The 20,534-nt window shown below is 40.7% G+C and overlaps 2 protein-coding genes across 5 annotated transcripts in view; one reads left to right on the forward strand and one right to left on the reverse strand.

Annotated features, from left to right (window-relative positions):
* Positions 1-22: 22 nt before the first annotated feature.
* Positions 23-8,630, forward strand: ITGB1BP1 (integrin subunit beta 1 binding protein 1). 2 transcript variants are annotated; one of them, XM_054280326.1, is made up of 7 exons: positions 23-80; positions 1,403-1,503; positions 2,440-2,518; positions 3,226-3,362; positions 4,543-4,635; positions 7,445-7,594; positions 8,272-8,630. In XM_054280326.1, the coding sequence occupies exons 2-7, from the start codon at positions 1,432-1,434 to the stop codon at positions 8,341-8,343; spliced, it is 603 nt and encodes a 200-aa protein (XP_054136301.1). In that variant the 5' UTR covers positions 23-80; positions 1,403-1,431; the 3' UTR covers positions 8,344-8,630. The 2 variants fall into 2 exon arrangements, with proteins under 2 accessions (XP_054136301.1, XP_054136302.1); XM_054280327.1 differs by having other exon boundaries at positions 50-80; positions 1,406-1,503.
* Positions 8,631-8,904: 274 nt separating this feature from the next.
* Positions 8,905-20,534, reverse strand: part of ASAP2 (ArfGAP with SH3 domain, ankyrin repeat and PH domain 2) — an 84,946-nt gene continuing 73,316 nt past the window's right edge. For 2 of the 3 annotated variants that reach the window (XM_054279546.1, XM_054279544.1), the window contains 5 exons: positions 20,209-20,377; positions 18,826-18,893; positions 17,061-17,170; positions 13,152-13,274; positions 8,905-11,547 (listed from right to left, as the gene is read on the reverse strand). In XM_054279546.1, the coding sequence (XP_054135521.1) occupies positions 11,473-11,547; positions 13,152-13,274; positions 17,061-17,170; positions 18,826-18,893; positions 20,209-20,377 (545 nt within the window). In that variant the 3' untranslated portion in view covers positions 8,905-11,472. The remainder of the gene's footprint in view (positions 11,548-13,151; positions 13,275-17,060; positions 17,171-18,825; positions 18,894-20,208; positions 20,378-20,534) is intronic. The other variant, XM_054279545.1, reaches the window with a different exon arrangement.

Raw genomic sequence — 20,534 nt, forward strand, 5'->3', positions numbered from 1 at the left:
GGAACGGGATCGGGATCGGCATCGGCATCGGCAGCGGGAACGGGATCGGCAGCGGGAGCCAGCGGGGCCCGGCGCGCCCGGTGAGCAGGGGTCGCATCGCTCTGTCCCTTTTCGGGTTATCGGCCGGGGACGGAGGGAGGAACGGGGAGAGAAGCCAAGCGGGATGCGGTGCTGCCCTGCCCGGCTTCCCGGGCCGCCCCCTGCTCCCGCTGGGGCAGGGATGCTCCGCGGAAAGCCCGGGAGCTGCTGCGGGCCCGTGGATGCACCCGGACCGCCCGGGAGCCGCTGAGGGCCTCGGAGGCCGCTGCGGAGCGGCAGAGGCGCCTCTGGAGCGGCCGCAGGGCTGTGCGGAGCCGCCGGCACATCCGCGCTGGAAACCGGGGCTCGGTGTGTGCTGGACACCGCCCTGCTCCCACACCGCTGCTTGCCCTGAGTGGCTTTTCGTCTGCCAGGCACCCAGTGTTTGCTCAGCGGCGGCCTAGGGACTGTGACCCATCACGGCATCGCACATCCAAGCTCCGCCTTGGGCTTCTTTCATTATCTTCTGCAGTGTGAGCCGTCTTCCGTAGGTTGTCATCATCCGTTGTCCTCTTTCTTCCGCCTGCCTAAAGTTTCTGAAGTTTTATAATGACAGTAATTCGTCTCTGAAGCTGAGAAATAGGGTTTCAGAGAAACAGGGAGCCAGCATCCTGTTGCTTGACACTGGCCAGCCAAAGTTGAAGTGATTCAAGGTGTTGGTAGGGCAGGCACATAGGAAATAGGGTTCTGGAATCCTCTCAGAACTCCCAGGAGCTCAGTGCGAGTGCAGTAAATGTACCACGCATTTTGCTTCATTTTCAGGAACATGTGAAGTGGTAGTGGCTGCTTCTAGGAGTATTCCAGTCAGTAGTTCTTCAGAAATAGGTTGGGGTTGGTTTTTTGTGGTTTTTTTTGTTGTTGTAGGGCGGTGTTTAGTCGGATGGTGGGGGGGGGGATAGATTTTGCTTTTTGTTTTGTTTTAGTGGAAACACTGTCATAGGAGCAGGGAATGTGTTCTGTGTACTTTATAGGGCACTTAGATAGTACTCACGAGTAAAAATCACCTAATGTTTAGGTGGGAATAAATTTTAAATTTTGCCTTGTTTCTAACTCTATCTATGCATTAGAAACTGACCTTTGCAACACTGTGTAAACCAAGTAGTAGCCTTTTTTGGCAATTCAGAAGAATAGGGAAGTTTTAGCAGAGAGCTTGAGGAACTTTCCCCAGTCACGCATAAAGAGCACCAGAGTAAAATTCCTACCTCCATTCACAGAGCCCTGAGCAAATTTCCAGTTTTGGTCCACTTTGGACACAATCACTGGTATTTGCCTGGACCTCCTTCCCTTGATATGACAGGCTTTAATTTTAACTTTTTCTACTTAGAAGATCTTCTTTGATCCAATTATGAAAAGATGTTTAGAAAAGGAAAAAAGCGACACAGCAGCAGCAGCTCACAAAGCAGTGAAATCAGCACTAAAAGCAAGGTAAGCTGGACGTGGTGTTTATTCTCTTTGTGAAGCACTTGGGATTGTTCCAAGTTAACAGTTCAGTGGTTCACTTGCACTGATGGTAGGATGTGATTTCCATAAAATTTCATGTTCCACAAAGAGAACTTTCTACTTCCATTCCTCAGATTGTGTTATGAGAGTTAAAAATACCTATCAGTCATAAAGCCCATGTATTCTGAGATGAATACTCAGTCACTTCCACACTGAGTTGCACAAACACAAGATTTTCTCACAGCACATAGAAAGAAAAAGATTTCAAAAAGTAATTTTTTGAAGAAAAAATTACTACATTTGTTCTATTTTTTTCCTTTAAGGACAGTGCCTGCTGCTAGGTACCAAGAATGAGTTTATTCTTCAGTACTTCTTGGTTTCTCAGTGTCTCTAAAAGTATTCTTAATTTTGAATAATGTGTTCATTTTGTCTGATCAGTTTTAGAATGATCACTTGAATATTCTGGGTTTTCCAAGGTGCTGTTTGTTTTCCCCTGCACTGCTGTGTTATTTTAGGTATTGGTGACAAGCATGTAGTTGTCAATTTCTTCATGTAAAATTGCAGTACCAGAAAAATTTGGACATAACCCTAAGGTTTATTTTTTCCTTTTTCTCTGGACATAACCTTAAGGTTCATTTTCTCTTCTTCTATCATTTCCTCCTTATTTCAAAATATCTGTGGACTTCTCAAGGGTTCCTGATGAACTTTTATCAGTCCAATCTGCACTGAGGCAGAAAGATAACCTCAGGAAAGAAACAGGTGGTACTGTTTTTTCCTCCCCATTTTCCAGTGCTGCTGAAGTAAATAGAACATAAACTGTAGTTTTTTGGTTGGTTTTTTTTTTTAAATACTTGAGGCAGGACATCTAGAACTGAATTGTTAACACAATCTCAGTAACTTTCTGATGATGACTTTTTTTAGTCTGTAGATTCCAGTCTTGGGGGACTTTCCAGGTCTAGTACTGTGGCCAGCCTCGATACAGACTCCACAAAAAGTTCAGGTATGTAATCAGAGCTTGAGCAGGTATGGATGGAGCAGGATTAACTTTCTGTCTTTATATAAGACAGCAGAAAATGGAAAAGTATTGGGTATTTTCAGTAATACTGAGTGAATCTGTTAGGTAGCCTTGTGACTGTTGCAGGCACAGCCCTAGGCTTCTATTATTTACAATTCATCTAGGATTGAGTCACTGTTTTCAAAGTAAAGTGTCTGAGGAAGAAAAACTTAGCTGTGCTACCAGTCTGTTACCAGCACAAATCTTGTACAGCTTTTTGGATTGCTGTTTTCTGCTTTTCTAAGTTTACATTTGCACCAAAATAATGGAAATAAGATTTGATTCTACTTGCTTTTAGTCACCAGCGTATCACTGTTGGACCAAACAATTAATTTGAAACAAATAGACCTCAAAAAGTAGAACCAGCTTTTTTGTGTTTTCTGATTCAAGGTTGTTAACTCCAAATTTGAATTGGCATAAACAGTGCTGTTTATACCAATGTCATGTATGCATACAAAACTGTTGCCTTCAACAAGCGTCTGTTCTAAATCAATCCAGTACAATTCATTAAAGAGGAGTTAATGTACTGTGATAAGTGTTTGATGAAAGTCTGCAAAATTAGGGAATTTATTATGTTAGCCCTGTCAACAGCAATTAGAATAGCATTACAGTTCTGGAAGTCTTCAGAATGGCTTTGTTTTACTTTGTTGCAGGACAAAGCAATAGTAATTCTGATACATGTGCAGAATTCAGAGTTAAATATGTTGGTGCCATTGAAAAATTGAAATACAATGAGAGCAAAAGCCTTGAAGGGCCACTGGACTTGATAAATTACATAGATGTTGCACAGGTAAGTGGGTTACAAAAGGCAATACCATCAAAGTCAAAACATCTTAAACTTAGGTGTGGGGTTTTTTTAGTTATCCCTGCATGTTTTATTTATTATATATCCCTCTCTTCTTTATTTATTAAAATCTGTAAGTTTTAGACTTACTTGAAGAAAGTAGCATACTTAACTATTAACCTATGAACCTCAAAAGCCATCACAGTTCTGTAATTTTAGGTGACTGGAGAAGATGCACCAAGAGAACCATTCTGCAGAAGCAGGCTCAGAGCCAAGGGCCTTTTCATGAGTCCTTATTGATCAAGTCCCAGCTGAAAGTTGTTACATTGCCTCCAGATTGATTAGGATTAGTATCCAGGAAGGAATATCTCCTCAGTTTCTTTAGTATTGTAAAAGCTTTCCCATAGAGGAGGATGACAAGTTTCTGCAAGTTTCATCACTCATGAACCTGTGACCAAAGAACCTGAATAATATTTGGGTCGAAAGCCATAATTGGTTGTTCTCATTAGGTGGCTGATTATGTATATTTAAAAGCACAGAATATCTGTTTATTGTGCAGCAACTTGTCATTTCTGAATATTTGCTAAAATTGTTTTTGCAGCCAGACAGTGAAAGTGCTGCCAGTGGAACATGGATCACCTTGGGTCAGTGCAGCATGATAGGCCATGCATGATTTTTCAGCAAACCTGATTTTACCACAAGGCCAGACTCTCCCCTGAGATGACAAATTCCTTTCTGGAACCATGTGATATTTAGAGTAGAATAGAGCAGAATGGAATAGAGTGTTCCTGCTGGAAGGGACCCACGGTGACCACCAGTCCAAACTGCCTGACCACTTTGGGGCTGACAGAAGTTAAATGTGCTGTAAAGGGCATTGTCTAAGTGCCTCTTAAACACTTGACAGGTTTGGGGCATCAGCCACCTTTCTAGGAAGCCTGTTCAAGTGTCTGGTCACCCTCTCAGTAAAGAAATGCCTCCTAATGTCCAGTCTCCCCTGAATGTGTTTCACATAACCTTAAGAGACTGGGCGAGCACTGGGCAGTCCCACAGAGCAGGATCTGAGCAGGGTTTGTGCTGGTGCTGACCCAGTGGACCCAAGTACACATAAATAAGTTTTCTGTTATGTATCTTCCTTGTTCATGTTCTTCTGTCTGCACTAAAGGATTTTGTTTGTTTCCCTCCAAAGCAAGATGGAAAGTTACCTTTTGTTCCAGGTGAAGAGGAGTTTATTATGGGAGTTTCCAAGTATGGCATTAAAGTTTCCACATCTGATCAGTATGTAAGTGCTTCACCCAACTTGTCTTTCTGATGAGAGTTGATAAGTGCTTTCATTTATTTCTCTGGAGATGATCTGTGTGACCAAAATGTCCTTTCTGGCTTTAAGCAAAAGCAAAACAAACAAGCTCTCCCAGCAGCACTGCTTCGTGTCATATCTCCACAGGCTGTGTTTTACTGGATTTATGACAAAAGCTGTTCCTTTTGAGATAGAGCACCAGACAAAAGGCAAGCAAGTCTTCGGTAACACTCTTTGGGCATCATTATTTCTAGGGGGAAAGTAGTGTGACTGTGGTGGCCAAGACCATAGGTTCCTCAGCCCAAGTTAGCAAGGCAGTTCCTCTAGGTGTTTCTGTGAAGAGGGAAAAACAAAGGATGGGGTTTTTCTAAGAATACCCAAGTTGCCAGCTCTTTTAAGTTCCATCCTGCACTCCTAATCCAAGAGTTAGAGTTCACTCCAGCATTAAAACCTCATGATTCCACTTTATTGATCAAGCCTACTTTTTGTTTGCATCATTTCCTACATGTAGTTTCTTTTCCTTTAGTGCACTTCAAGTAGCTTCTTTGCTAAAAATAAAAATCCGGTCTCTTCCCCAGGGCCCTCCAGTTGCCTTTGTGTAGCTTTGTGTTGCAGCCATGTGGTTTCCTTGTGGTTGCCCTCAGAGCCCCAGATGCCATAAATACTTGGCCTTATGAAGCCTTGACCCATCAACAACCCAGCGATGCCTGTTCATGAAAGCCTCAAGTATGAGCATGGAGAAAAGCATTGCTTAATGGTTGAATGCTCTGAAAAGAGCCAAAAAGTTTCCTTTGGTCCCTTCAGAAAATCAAACACTTGTTTCTAGTGCCTGGGAGGAAGGGTAGTACTTGTTATTCAGACTTTGAATTCTTTTGAATTCTGTTTTTGCTCTCCCAAATTCTTAATTCTCATTGAGAACATAGGTTACACTATTATTTAAATTCCTTTGTGCTTTGATAAAGATCAAATAGCTAATTTAAGACTTTCATCCATCGCTTTCCTGTCTTCAAATTGCAAGCTTGCACAAGCAGATAAAGCCTTTTGTGGTTAAGCTAGCTTGCACTGACAATTTGTTGCGTTGCATTGTTCCTCAAATTCTGGCTTTTTGCATCTGTGTCACTGTAGGCATTTCATTTGTCCTTCAGTGTGTTAGTTCACCAAATTCTATTCACAGAGTTCCAAGATACTGAAAGGATGGGAAGAAATTAATTTACAAGGAGGCTGTACTCAAAAGAATTCTATCATCCCCCTTTGAGTGATAATCTGCATACACATTAGTACTGTAACAAGTGCCAAGCAAGCAAACCTTGAGAGTTAGTAGGAATTTGGTGAGCAGTCCTGGCATCTTTCTTACAGAGATGGGAGGGTGGATGCAGGAAGCTCCAGGCAGGCTCCAGCTGCCCTGAGCATGGTGGGAGATTGCTGATGGTGACAGCAATGAGCTGAGGAGCTTCAGGATGGAGATGTTTTTCAGCAGGGTGACCTGAGGGCTCTGATGGAGGTCTCTCCCTCCAGGATTCCAAGGCAGGCAGCAAGCTCACTGCCCCTTTTTACAGCTTCTGTATCAAAGTGGGCATTGCTTTAGACCCTTCAGCTGACAGAGACAGCTGTTTGATGCCATGAACACAGAAACAGAGCTGTCTAGAATTCCTAAGACCCTGGAGCTGGTATGACTGGAATAGACCAGATGAGTATGATCAGAGGGCAGGATGGCTGGAGAAGAAAGGCTTGTGCAGGGTACAGCTGCAGAGACCTTGTACTGGATGTCTTCTACCAATCCCTCTCTGGAATGGCCAAAATCAGAAGTATTGGGACTATGGTGGAAATCCTGCAGCTCTGATGGAGGGTAGATTTCTCCCAGATGAGATTTGTGGAAGAGGCAGGACACATCCTGTGGTTTAGGTCAACAATAGCCTGGCTAAGCCACATGGCTACTGCCCCCCAAAGCAACTGGCCTTGTCTGTGCTCTTTTCTGGGAACAGTTTCTTGTGTGTATCCTTCCCAAGACTGGACAGGGGAAAAAAACTGGGAAGGTCAGAAGTTGTTTAAAGTTACCTCTGTGCCAGAAGGACAGAGTGTCCCACCTGTCACAGAGGCTGAGTGAGGAAGTGAATGTGCACTTTCAGATTATGGCCAGGAATGTCTCCATAGAATCGTGGGAGGGGGTGAGTTGAAAGGGATCTGAAAGATCCTCTAGTTCCACCTCCCCTGCCATGGGCAGGGATACCTTCCACTACACCAGAGTGCTCAAAGCCCCCTCTAACCTGACCTTGAACACTTGCAGGGATTGGACAGCCACACCTTCTCTGAGCAAGTGTTCCAGTGCCTCAGCACTCCCACAGTAAAGAATTTCTTACCTTAAATTCAGTAACTTACTATAAACATACTCTTTCAGTTTAAAGTGATTCAAATCCCCTTTTAGTCACTGCATACCCCCTGTAAGAAGTCCCTTTCCTGCTCTCTTGCAGACCCCCTTCAGGTACTGGGAGGTGCCCCAAAGTCTCCCCAGGAACTTTACTCCCGGCTGAACAACTCTGTCGTAGTTTATCTTCGTAGTCCACACCGGAATGCACTTCTAAAGTAGAAGCAAAAGTTAAAGCTAAACTTGTGCTTAACCACCACTTTTTAAAATCTTGACTAAACTCTCAAGTAAAAAAAACAAATAAATTTCCCAAGGAAAACTTTTCTCCTTTAAATAAATCTAAAGTATTCTTTTGTAAATAAGAATAAAACATGGAAAACTGAAATATCTCTTGCTGTTCCAGAGTAACTTTTATTTGCCATGTGTTTTCAGGATGTGTTACATAGGCATGCTCTCTATTTGATTGTAAGGATGGTGTGCTATGACGATGGTCTGGGAGCAGGAAAAAGTTTACTGGCTTTGAAGACAACAGATGCAGCCTCTGAAGAATGCAGCCTCTGGGTCTATCAGTGCAGTAGTTTGGTAAGAGTTTATGCTTTCAGTGTTTAAATTAGGTATTGGCATTCTGATTCCAGTAAAGGGAGATTCTAAAACCGAAGGCCCTTGTGAAGGCTTTTTGGCAGAAGGAGGATTGCTTAATTTAAAAAAAAGGTATAAATGTGTGCTGGCTGAGGGGAAAACAGCCCTGCTGCCTACATTCCCTAAAATTGCCAGTGACTGTACTCACCTGAGAAAGCTCTGTCCAGTCTAAAGGGTGCTATGGCAGCACCTATGGAAAATCTCCACTTCTATTTCCAAACAAAACAAAAATCTTTTAAGATGTGGAGGAGGAAGGGATGCGGTAACAATTCTGGTAATAGAGCATGCAACCATATTTGTAAGCAAGGGAGGTGATCCCTCCTTCTGAGTAGGAGAATTGACTGTCAGGATGCTCTGATGACACTGACCCTTGGCTGGCAGCGCTGGGGGAACACAAAAAATGAGGTTGTGAATGTTGGTGCTGTGCTATGCTGACAGCCAGCAATGCTGACTTGGTTCAAAAGAGCTCGTGTAAGACAGCTCCTATGTGTCATTGCAGGCCAGACAGGTGTTTTGTGGGTCTCACAGAACAAAATGAAGGACACACTCCGCTTTAAATGAGTGTTGAGAAGTTTAGAAGTTCTTCAGAAGGTGTTAACGTGAGTGTTTGGGCTTTTTAGGAACAAGCACAAGCTATTTGCAAAGTGTTGTCTACAGCCTTTGACTCAGTTTTGATGTCGGAGAAGTCCTGATTTCCTTTGGCAGCAGCGTTGGTGCGGGAGGCACCGGGCTCCTCGTGACACCAGGGACAGACTGGAGCCACACACTGTCCTAGGAGAGACTTACTGTGCAAAGGAGACCCTCACAACCTTGCACATGGTACTTGGCATTCCCCAAACATGACTTGAAGAGTCCATCTTCAGTGTCCAGGACATTACAGAATTTTATATTTAACACAATTTCTCTTTTACCTAAATCATGTTTTGTATGTTAATGTCAATATTGCAGAAATGTAAAATAAAACTGACACTTGCTTCTACCTCATTGTCTGAGAAATAATTTGTTAATATAGACTTTGATTCTGCTAAACCCAGGTACTAGAAGAAAAGCAAAATGGTAAGATGGAATTATTTGGTGCTTTACCCCTCTAATTTAATCTCAGGTGTGCCATCTACAGTTTTTCTGTTCAACTAAAGTTCATAAGAAATACATTTTTTCCTCAAGTGATACTTGTTTGTATTTGTCATTTTTGTAAATTAAAAAGAACAATATTGCATAAGCAATACAAAGGAACAGAAGAGAAGCAGAAAAAGTGATTTTAAAAGTAGTTTTATTTTTCCAGACATTTGACTGGTTAACAAGAGTAAAATTTATTAATCATGCTCTAATTATAAATCACTGCATCCAGGACATTGAAAATAAGAGTTGATTTTAGGTTATACAATATATACAGTTGCTCTGCAACTAAACAAAATAAAAACAACTGAATTGAATATTATACATCTCATAGCATTCTAAGCTGCATTTTAAGTGTCACTTGCTCCTTTTTAAACAGTTAACACAGCAACCTAATAGTCTGTCTATTAACAGATTTTTTGAATCAGATTTGAAAAGTTGTATGAAATATGCCAACATTTTGGACTTAAAATTCTTAATTTTATATTATAAATAGATATCTACAGGCTCTAGAATTTTATTTTTCTCTGCCAGAGGAGAAAACCTTTTGAGAAACTCAGAAAATCAAGGGATAAATTTTGCTTAGCTGCTCTTTATTGGTCCTTGGGATTTTACCTGTGTGCACTGTTAGTGCTATTAAATTGTAGTCTACAAGTTGCCTGGTCTTTAAGTGACCGATGAACAAAGTTGTGACATTTTACTCTATTCCTCTTCTAGCAGAACTCAAGGGAAATTTGTATCATTTTTTAATGTTACGAATTGTTACATACACTATAAGATTCTGTGTTAAAAATACTGTACATTAGGAGATCTGTGCAAAATAATATGCCCATTTACTCTCTAGACTCTATCAGGGATAGAAACATACAAAATAGTGTTGCAAACTGAACGCATCAGTAAGTGAATAAAACTGTAGTGCTAAACTATTACTCTATCATTTTACTGGGAACTTTGAAAATACAGACTAATTTGCTTCAACTTGCAATAAAAATATCTTGAAACATTCCAGTTTGTTCCCCATTTATACTGCAGCAACAGCATCTAGGAAGTGAAAGTTACACATCTACGTGGCTGTACCCACGCGCTCGAGGCATCAACCAACGGTACCATTCAGGAAGGGTGATACAGGCTGAGATCAGTGTTGCTCTTCCAGCATTTCTGCAATGTGGTTCTCATCCAAATAAGCACAGATGTGGTGGTGGCCTGTTTTCCATTCCTTCCAATATGAAATGGCCAATTTAAGCACCATTTACCAGAAATTCAAAGCTCTCTTGATAAATCTAGAGATACAATGTTCACATAATGTGATCAAAGCCAATGTGACCTAGACATTGATTTTCTGTATCCTATGCCTCAGTTGTTTCCTGTAGCATAAGCAAAACCTGGTACAATTTCACAATACACAAACATCAAAATGATGTCAGATCTGTATTGGTGTTTTAAATTCCATCAACCACCTGGGAACTATCCATGGCCTAGCTTTTGTTCACAAATCAGCAAAACAAGTTTAACAACAGTGTAGCTACCATATATGTGGGTATTCTATATAAATACAGAGTGAGTTGGCAAACTATCATTGTTTGCAAGGTAGTGGCACGCAAATTTCATAAACCAGAACATAACGTAGTGAACTCGTGAGGCGTCAGGCATCTTATTGACCAAGGATAATTACCTACATGTTCCACCATATATGTTCTCTCTGTGAACACATTGCTGGATGATTTAAAGAAAATTCAAGAATTTTAAAAAAAAGTCTTAATGCTATAATGAGACAAGTGTAAGAAATGTTCTGCAATCCATCATCTTAGTTAAGTACATTTCAGGAAGTGCAGTTTTCAAATCCTTGAGTTAATGTAGTAACTCATTAATATTGCCATAGTTTAGTTAACCAGCAGTAGTCACATTAAATGACCAAAATGGATGTAACATACATAAAGAACATTCAAAAAACAGGTTCTACACACATGCAGCATAGAAAAACAAAACAGTCTCAAGCTCACAAAATTAGAACTAGAAAGTTCAACGACTAACACAGATTTCAGATAACTTTAAGCAAATATCTACATCCATTCTGAAAGAAAGAAGTTTCTCCTGTGGTAAACTGAAGTACTTTTTCACTTTCACCTGGCCAAAGACACATAATTAAAACAATTTCTTCTGCAACTGTTGGCATCCTTGATGACAGCCAGTATGGCAAGCTACTAATGAGTCCATTTCAGAACTACAGAGCAGCTTGCATGTTTTGGTTCCAGCACTTCAAATGGTGTCAAGAACTAGATAAGTTCACTGCCCTGGTAGATGCACACACAATTTCTTTAACTGGGGAAGCAACGCTGAACTGTTGTACTGTCATGTTACAAAAGGGAGATTAAAATTACAGTGAATTGATCGATAAGAACATTCATAATGTTGTGATATTCAGACACGTGGATTTTGATTGTTAAAGCTTTTCAGTTCACCTTGAAAAATACAGGAAGAGTTGTTTTTATTTAAAAGTGTAAACTGCTTATGAGAAATTTTCACGTAGAAAAAAGTTGAAAAGTCCCCAAACCAGAACAATGGCAATAAAAAAGTAAGCTACAGTACCTAGGACTTGGGCAGTGCTCTGGCAAGGTGGCTGCGGATAGGTAGGTGAAATGAAATAGAACTAAACTTATTTCTGTGACTGCTGGAAATGAGAAATGTCTCCACTTATCAGTAGCAATTTAGTCAACAATAAAGTGCACAAATGATACTGGGAAAGCTCCTTTCCGACTGGGATCTCCATCAATATGACCAATCTGAAAGAGTCCAGATATTTTTCAAGTTAAATCTTGTAATGACATTTCAGTATCACCAAAATGAATACCAGTGACCTTCCTGCACCTGTAGCATAAGCCTCCCACCAAATCTTTTCTGCAGTAGTGCTAGTTTTCTTCTGCCAATAGGAAAATTCAGTCCTACAGAGTGCCTATTTTTCAGCTGTACGTTGGGTTTTTGTTAAATGCAAGTTTTATCCAGTTCTTTGAATATACAACATCTTACTGCAGTACCACTGCTGCATCATTCCAGTGCAATCTGTAATGCCTGGCAGCCCACGTTTGGCCTCTGTTGTGTTGCTCCTCTAACCATCACTGTGAGGCAAAAGGATGAATCAAGCTTCAACAGTTTCAGGTTTTAGATTAAGCTATTTCTGTTTATACAGCATTATTGTCAATTTAGATGCAATCTGAAGCTCTGTTCTTCACTAGCTAACAGATTAAGGCAAGTGTTTTCATGCACAATAATTTCCCAAGATTTTGCTTGAGCCAATAAGACTCTGGAAAGCAAAAACTTGAGATGGTTTCCCAGCTCAAATAGACTCAGTCCTAGTCATCTGAAGACTGAGGACAATACAAAGCTCTCCTCTGATGCTGTCCTGGGGTGACTTTAGGATGCTGTATTGTATTTGTACCCCCATCCATCTGTTTAGCCCAGAAATAAGTTCTGCACCTTTAAAACTAGATCTGAGTGCTAAGGGAGGCAGAAGAAGAATTGGTGGAATGTCAAAGGAGACTGTATTGAAAACACAGAGATAAGAGCTTCAGCTCTCTCTCAGTGCTTGTTGTTTGCAGCACAGACAGTGAGCAGGACAGAGCTCTCCCCTGCTTGTAGTTACTTTTTAGCTAGCTGAGGAAGACAAGTTCCCTGGACTGTGGCTTTTCTTTTTCTTGGAACTGTTCAGCCCTGCTTCGGACCAAAAACCCAGAAAAACACGGGGAGCTCACACCTGTGGCCCACTGGGGCCTGGGATGCTGCATTTACAGTGCAGGAGGGACTGATGAGAGACTGAGTGAGCAGAGTCACACCCCACAAAAAGGACCCTGAATTTCCCTCTTCAGAACAATGAGAGGTTCCATTGTTTAATATTATTCATTTTTCCATGTCTGTGAGTACTTTGCTTGTTAAATAAACAGTTTTTTCCACTTTTCTTGAAGGAGGTTTAGCTCCCAAACAGGTGGGGGGAAGGACCACTGAATTCTGCCCTTTAGGGAACATCCCTTTGGAAGTTCCCTTCCAAGTTTGTCCCAAACCAGGATAGAAACCCACTACATGGCACCTGCAATAGCAGATTCTTAAATTGCTGGAACTCTGCCAAAAATTTTCTGGATCACGGAGACCATGTCCCCAGTGTATTGTGAGCCCTACTAATCAGATTTCTTTTTTTTTTTTCTTTTTCCCTGAATGAGAAAAGCTAAAAACTTGTCTGAAGTTTGGCTTTTGAAATTTCATCTCCAGTTTCCATGAGATGAAACTATTCTCATTATTTGGAAACCCAGCAGGGGATCTTCTGAAGTGAGTATCAACCTCTAAGATTTAATTTCTTGCTTTCAAAGTGTGTTGACAAAAAATGCAAAATACTCACCCACCACTCCTGATCTTCTTCACCATCAACTACAATAATATCTCCCTCTGCAAAAGTCAGCTCATCTGGGTTATCTGCTACACAGTTGTAAATTGCTTTTACTCTCTTGGGTTTAGTTTTTGACTGAAATGAAAAAAAAAACAACCCTGAAGGTAAATAATACAGCACAAAATAGACAGAGTAGACTTGGAGTTTTTTAAAGAAAGTTTCAGAACTGCTTCCAACTGCTGTTTTTCATAGGTTAGAGTTCAGCTATACCTTTTATGCTGGGTGCTTATGCTTCAGGCTGAATCTGGCACCACCCAAAGCTTTTTGGAACCACTGTGCCAATAACACAGGCCATGTTTCCCTAAGAAATTCTCCATTTTGGCTTACCCAAACCTACAGGGGAGTCACCCTCTGTCTTCAGAGCTCTACATCACTGCAGTGAGCATGATTTTGTTCAGAAGACGGGGTGATCAAAATCTGTGCAAATGTAACAGCAGCAGCATTATCAGAGGGAGGCCTGAGCCACCTGCCAATATGTTCCTTCTTAATTTGTTAAACCCATTTCAGTAGTGTAAGAACCCACCAAAATATACTCTGCCTCCCAGCAGTGCTCTGAGGACTGCCAGCCAGAGAGTCTTTTGGCAGCTCTTTCAAAGGTAGAGTTTAGTGAGGAGAGGCAATATTCCAGTACGGCAGTGGGACTCAGTCCTAGCTATGTTCTGAGCAAAGTGATATCAAAATTCTTTCACTCTGGTTTTCTTCATCTCACACCTTTTCCAGTGCAAGCCAGTCTGCTGCTGCATTTCTTTTCAGCCTCCTCATTCTCTGTTGCAGACCAACAATAATGCTGCCTACACAGCGTTTCCGTGCAGAACAACCCAACAAGTGAAGAGGCTCAAGGGCTGGAGGCAGAGTGTAAAGCTTTCCACCATGAGTCCACCCTTTTCCCAGCCACAGGGAACAAAAATCTCCCCTTTCTACCCTAAAGTGTCAGAGCAGAGGGGTGAGTGCCATTTAGGTCAGAGATGGCTGTTAATGCAGTGCTGTTAGGGACACAAGTTCCACATGGCATCAGGAAAAAATGGCCTCATCACCATACTGGAGTTCCCCCAGTGCCTGGTCCCAGTCTCTAGTTAGGTCAGCCATGGAGCAGACAGATGAAAAGGAACAAGAGACCTCATTTACAACTCTCATTTTCTCCATCAGCAAAATGCTCTGCTGAGGACAGAACTGCCCAACAGTCTCTTACTGTGCCATTGTGCTGGAGCTGAGCACCATGCAGAGAAAAGAGGGAATGTGGATGGGGAAGGATGGAGGCAGCATAATTTTTATGTTCCTCTAGAAGCATTCATTTGCATTCTAGCATAAATTGTCTAGTATAAATTCTAATAGAAATAAAGCTGTGGCCTGCCCAGGGCAGACACAGCCTGAGGCTCTCTCATCCCTGGGAGCTGCCAGCCTGGCACTGCAGCACAGCAATTTTTCCAGACGCTCCCTCTCAGACAAATGACAGTCTGAACCACAACCACCTTTAAGGTCAAAAGGGAAAAGCTTCACATCAGTACAACAGTGATATAATGACTAACTTCAAAATGCAGTAATTACAGGTATTTCTTGTTCTTTAGAAGGCAAGGAAATTAAAATAGATCTCATTCCCAGAGGAATAAAATCTTCTAGGGAAATTTCCCATGTATCTACAAAATGGTTTCAAAAATCTAAATATCACATTGAGGAAAAAAAAGAAATCAAAAGGTGAATCAGGAATTTCCACCTGATAAACAGGCTATTGGGTAAATGCACTGTGTAGGAGATAAGCCACTGGCTAAATGTGCATGTACAACTAGACCTGTCCTTTCTTTACTCAAGGAGCATTTCTGCATTCGTTTTCTAAACTTGGGCTGGCCTCTGGATTCCCTGGCAGGGTAAAGACATAGCAAAAAAAACAGGAGTATAAGGCTAAATGGAGCAATTTAGCCAAATAACTTTAGCTAGACTGATCTAGCTAAAGCTCTTTAACTGAGGGGCCCTTGACTAAATCTCAGCTAAGATGCTTTAGCTAGATTAATTTAGCTAAAGCATCTTAACTAGCACACACTCCTGAGCCAGGTTTTCCCTTCATTCTCTGTCCTATGACAGAAGAAAATCACCTAGATGATTTGCTCAGTGACAGAATTCACCTTGATGAAGACCTAGAGAGAGCTGGAGAGTCAGATATGTTCTTCATATTATGTGCAATTAATATTAAACATTGAAGACGCTGACCCCAAAACTAGCCAGCACAGCCCATTCCTTCATAGCTAAATCAATCTGTCTTATTAAAAAAAAAAAAAAAAAAAAAAAAGCTACAACTTCAATTTCTACAGAAAGTCAGGTTAGGAGCTGTTTCAGATGTGCTGGAAGGATGTAACCAGTGCTTACCCTTGAATCCCAGCACACACAACAGAAATTAAGATCAGAGTCCAGTAGCTTCACAAAGTTAATATGACAACATAAGCAATTTACACTCCTTAGACCATTTAATTTTTTGTGGTCTAAAAAATGAAAGTTATTTTAATGCAAGACAGACAGCAGACAGTAACTTAGTTGAACAAGAGTGGGGGAAGCAAGAAACCAGAAAATTTTATACTCCCAACTAATGCAAGGTGATGCCTCTGAGGCTTCTCATCACTATCAGATGAGAAACAGGAAACAGGGGCTCTGTGTGCTCAAGACCAATAGCCAGGCTATGCACACAAACACACCCAACTCTGTCCTGGAGAGCTGCTATTTCAGTGGACATGGTTAAGGAAAAATGGTTGAAGGGAGAGACACCAGGGAGTGAAGGAAACAGGTGTTTTCATTACAAGCCATTAACAAGACCATTGCAGAGCCTGGAACAGCACATCTCCTACCTCTCTGCTCATTATTTACTACTGAAGCACACTCCTGCACAGAATGTGTGACACTGCCCAGACTCAGTCACACACAGCACCTCAGAAATGTATGGGCTCTACATATTGTGATTTGCTTCCTGCAGAGATGTACTGTCAGGATCAAGGATATGGATCTTTTACATCTATCACACAAGAAAGCAACATAAAATTGAAGCAAGGGCCAAAGACCAAGTTAACTACACATAATGTACAGCTCCACTGACATCTGGAAATACATCCCTGAATCTACACCAGTATAAGATTACAAGTACTGACACTAATGTGTGTTACCATTCATGGTCCTAGATTAAAAATAAAAAGTAAAAAAAAAAGCCACACAATTGGATCAAGAGTTCATCTTAATCCAGTATCTCTTTTCTAATAGTCACTGTAAGGCTGGGGGAGGGTGGAGAAGAAAAATATAGAATTAACCACCTTCTGCTGGGGAAATGCTTACCAAGAGATTTCTCTCCTGTCACCAGGTGAATACTGAGAATTGACAGCACAACGGAACAGTTTCTTTTGTTCTGAGTTTGACTCTGCTAGTCTTGTTTGAAGTCATTTCACCTACCTACATGAACAACTGTCCATTACAAAAGCACGAGTTCCCTTATAAGTTACTTCACTGAAGACTGGGAATGAAGCCACATGTTACAAGTGACTCACCAAGCTCATCTACAAGTCACTAACTCCTAAAGCTTATCTATCTCCAGTAAGTCAACCATAATTCCATGGATTGTGTTGTTCACATCTGGACATTAACAAAGAATCCAGCTGGTTTGGTTTGCTTTTTTAAACTTAAAGTCACATACTATCCTATAGGAAATTCAAGGAAAAAAAAGTTTTTGTGACTATTTAGTACAAGTCACACAGATACTTTAACACAGGATACAGGCCTTTTATGTTTCATGGCTCTCACACTTTTACCATGGCAGGACACACTATCATGTCTACAGTGTGTTCGATAGAATGCAGATGAATAAAATCAAACGCCACATTTTGTACTTACTATTTGTGATTTCCTTGGCATTGGTGCTGGTGGCTGGATTTGTGCCAAAGTATTTGCTGTAGAACCAGTCTGTGTTCCTGGAATGTCACATACAGAAGATGACTCTCCTGCTAAGGTAAATAAACCAAGTAAATATTAGGCATGCTTCCAAAAAAAGGAAGAGTGATGGTACCAATTGAAACCAAACCAATTATTCTTAAAAGTATATAAATCATTTTATATCCCATGAGTATTTAATTTTTACTGGTTCTTTCTAAATAATGGAACAGAATTCTATACTTTTCCTCACCAAAAAGGCCACTTTTCCCAAAGACAACTACCTAAGACATTAAACAGTGCAGATATGCTAAGATAGATGAAATAGATGAGGGCAGAACCAAATAACCTGTTCCCCCTTTCCTTCACTACAGACTGCATGCTGTTATAACCTTTCTTTCCTAGTAAAGACCATTATCATCAGGGTGCTGTATCCTTCACAGGAGACTCCTGCCACAGGTGGCAGATAGCCATTAGCAAATTCCTCTGGGACATGTCAAGAGAAAATGAAAAAGAATCATAGTAGTAACAAACGAATATAAAATATACAGTAGAAGGGCAAACAAGGTAGGAGAAATTCTACTACAACCACCACAGAATCTGCACAAATTTCACTGTAGAGATTTTATGGAGATTGCATTATTGTCATATCCCAAAGTAGTAGTTACTTTGAACAGCAAAAACCACAAAATGAATAATGAACTCTGAATAATGTACTCTGTTTATTAATATGAAAAGAGTGATATCAATTTGCAATATAATTAAAAGTGGCACTATATAAACTCTGGATTTTCAAGGCAGAAACACATTTTCCTATTCTAAAATGTGTATCTGACACTTTGTTTATGACATATGCAAACAACAGTGCAAACAAAAATGTTCAAAATGCATCCTTTGTTTGAGTGGGTTTCAAGGTGAGGTTAGGAAAGCTAAAGCCTAGCTGGAATTGAATTTGGAAGGAATGTCAAAGATAACAAGAAGGGCTTCTATAAATCCATAGGTAACAAAAGGAAGATTAGAGAATATGTGGACCCACTGTTGAACAAGATGAGATACTGGTTACAAAGTACATGGCAAAGGCTGAGCTACTAAATGCCTTCTTGGCCTTCTTGGCCTTTATTAGCAAGACAGATCTTCAGGAAACGTGGTCCAGACACCAGGGGAGAATCTGGAGCAATGAAGTACAAAGTTCTGAACTTGGGGACAAACAGGCCACACACCAATATATGCTGGAGGCCACCTGGCTGAAAAGCAGGACCAGAGGAAGCGGACACAAACTGAAACACAGGAGCCTCTGTCTGAACATCAGGAAACATTTTGTCAGTGTGAGGGTGACACAGCACTGGGACAACGCTGCTCAGAGAGGCTGTGGAGTCTCCATCCTCTGGGCACAGTCCTGGGTGATCCACTCCTCATGACCCTTCTTGAGGAAGGGGTTAGACCTGATACCCTGTGGAGGTCCCTCCCAACATCAACCATTCTGTGATTATATTTATTACATAGTCCCATTATTGACTTTATGTGGCCCATAGCTCTGCTCACACTAAGGAACTTGAGGCATCAGGGCCTACACAACCACAAAGAGAAATAACAAGAATGTTGGCAGTGATTATATTTAAATGTGTAAGGTAAATGAACAGATTAAAGAAAACCTCAACAAACCCACACTCTCCCTTTGATTGTTATGACAGCTTAATTATAATAAAATAAATCTCTAAACCACAATTACCAGGTTGTTGTAGAGACCCAAGTCCTCTGGTCTGCCCTTTGTTAGTTAAGCCAGATGACTTCTCAGTCCTATGCAGAAAGTGAGAAATTGGTCCGTTTCAGAAACAAACAAGAACTTGAAAAGCAATAATACAGAGTACTTTCCAAATTATAAAGTCTTGGCCTGTCTTCAGTAAAATCTGGCGACAGCTACTTTGCTTTTAAAAGAACTACTTTTCTTCTGTATTTCTGATTAAGTGAATTGAAAGTTCCACCTAATTTTTAAAAAGTAAGGCAGAAAAATAATACAGGCTTGATTAATGCAGTTCATGTCTTTTTCTGAGATTTGAAGTTCCTTTCACTGTTATTTTATTTTTTTCTTAAAATTACGCATCCATATTAGTCTGTACATTATGGAAAGCTTCAACAATTTGTGTCTACCTTTTAGGTATGGTACATGCAAAAAAAGGGCTAGAAAGGAGCTTAAGGGTCAAGGCTGCTTTCATCTTTCAGTCCCAATTTGGAAATGGAACCTTATTTCTTCCAAAATTTGCTCAAAGGCCCTATTTTCCAGACTTCTCATTACCTTATTGATCTCCCCTGGTTCCCAACTCAGTATTTCATTTTACTGCAATGCCCCAAGTTGAACACAGCAGTCCTGCTGAGGCACCACTAGTGTTCAGACAGTTGAGAGAATTAATTCCTATCGTTTGCAGGCTAAGGTAAAACTATATTCTTTAACTCTTCCACAACAGCACTAGGTCATCTGCCTTACTTACAATGTCCTTACAGATCCTTCTTCTAAGGACTTTTGCTTACCCACACTCTGCTGTTCTCCATGCTTCATCCCTGTAGTTGATTGCTCTTAATTACTAAGAATGACACCCTTCTTTTCCCTTGACTACTCCTTCAGTTTCTCAAGGATGATCCTGTTTTGCAGTGCATATGTGCTTCCTAACTTATTTTTCTGCAAATTTAAGAGTTTTTTTTTTCTTTTCCAGATCTCTCTACTTCTGCCAAAAATGGAAAGACTCAATGGAACAGAACTTATACAAAGCACGCGAACAGTAAATGGCACAATCAGACATTAGGTCCCATGATCTCCTATTTGTTACTAGATGAGAATAAGGCATTGAATATTTTTTATGGTTTTTTATCTCCATCATAGCTAGGTGTTCTGGAGATATTCAGATAACCTTAAATCACTAGGCTGTCTTGTTTTTACTGTAGTAATCCTTGATTACTGTAGTAATCATCTACATCCTTAGCATCTGCCTTCTGTTCATTCCCACATGAACACATCATTGGCAAAAGCATGCATGCTTTATTGATGATTGCATGTTATAGATATATTAAGTTACTAAAAATTATGAAGTATATTAAAGATTAAAAGGACATCAGTTACCCAGCAATAGGCTTTCTCTGAGAGATTCTGCTAGGAGGTTGTGGAGGCAGTGGTGGTGGGGTTGGCTTGTTTTGTGGAGGAGCTGGCTGCTGTTTTGATTGCTGGTTCAGAGCTTCTATAATGCTGGCTGTCTTTGCCACTGGAGGTGGTGGTGCTGGAGAAAGTACATCTATATAGGAAAGTTAGACAGAAACATGGAATTAAATTTCTATTTACCTTTTCATTTCTTGGGTTCTCATTACAGGTTCCCCCCATTACAGGACATATGTAAGAAAAATGCTTTACTACATGTAATGGAAGGAGGACCTCTTTGGAAAATGGTTTAC

This window comes from Melozone crissalis, unplaced genomic scaffold (assembly GCF_028551555.1).
Source record: "Melozone crissalis strain CALT ecotype California unplaced genomic scaffold, PUWL_Pcris_2 ptg000027l_1, whole genome shotgun sequence".
Lineage (NCBI taxonomy): Eukaryota > Metazoa > Chordata > Aves > Passeriformes > Passerellidae > Melozone > Melozone crissalis.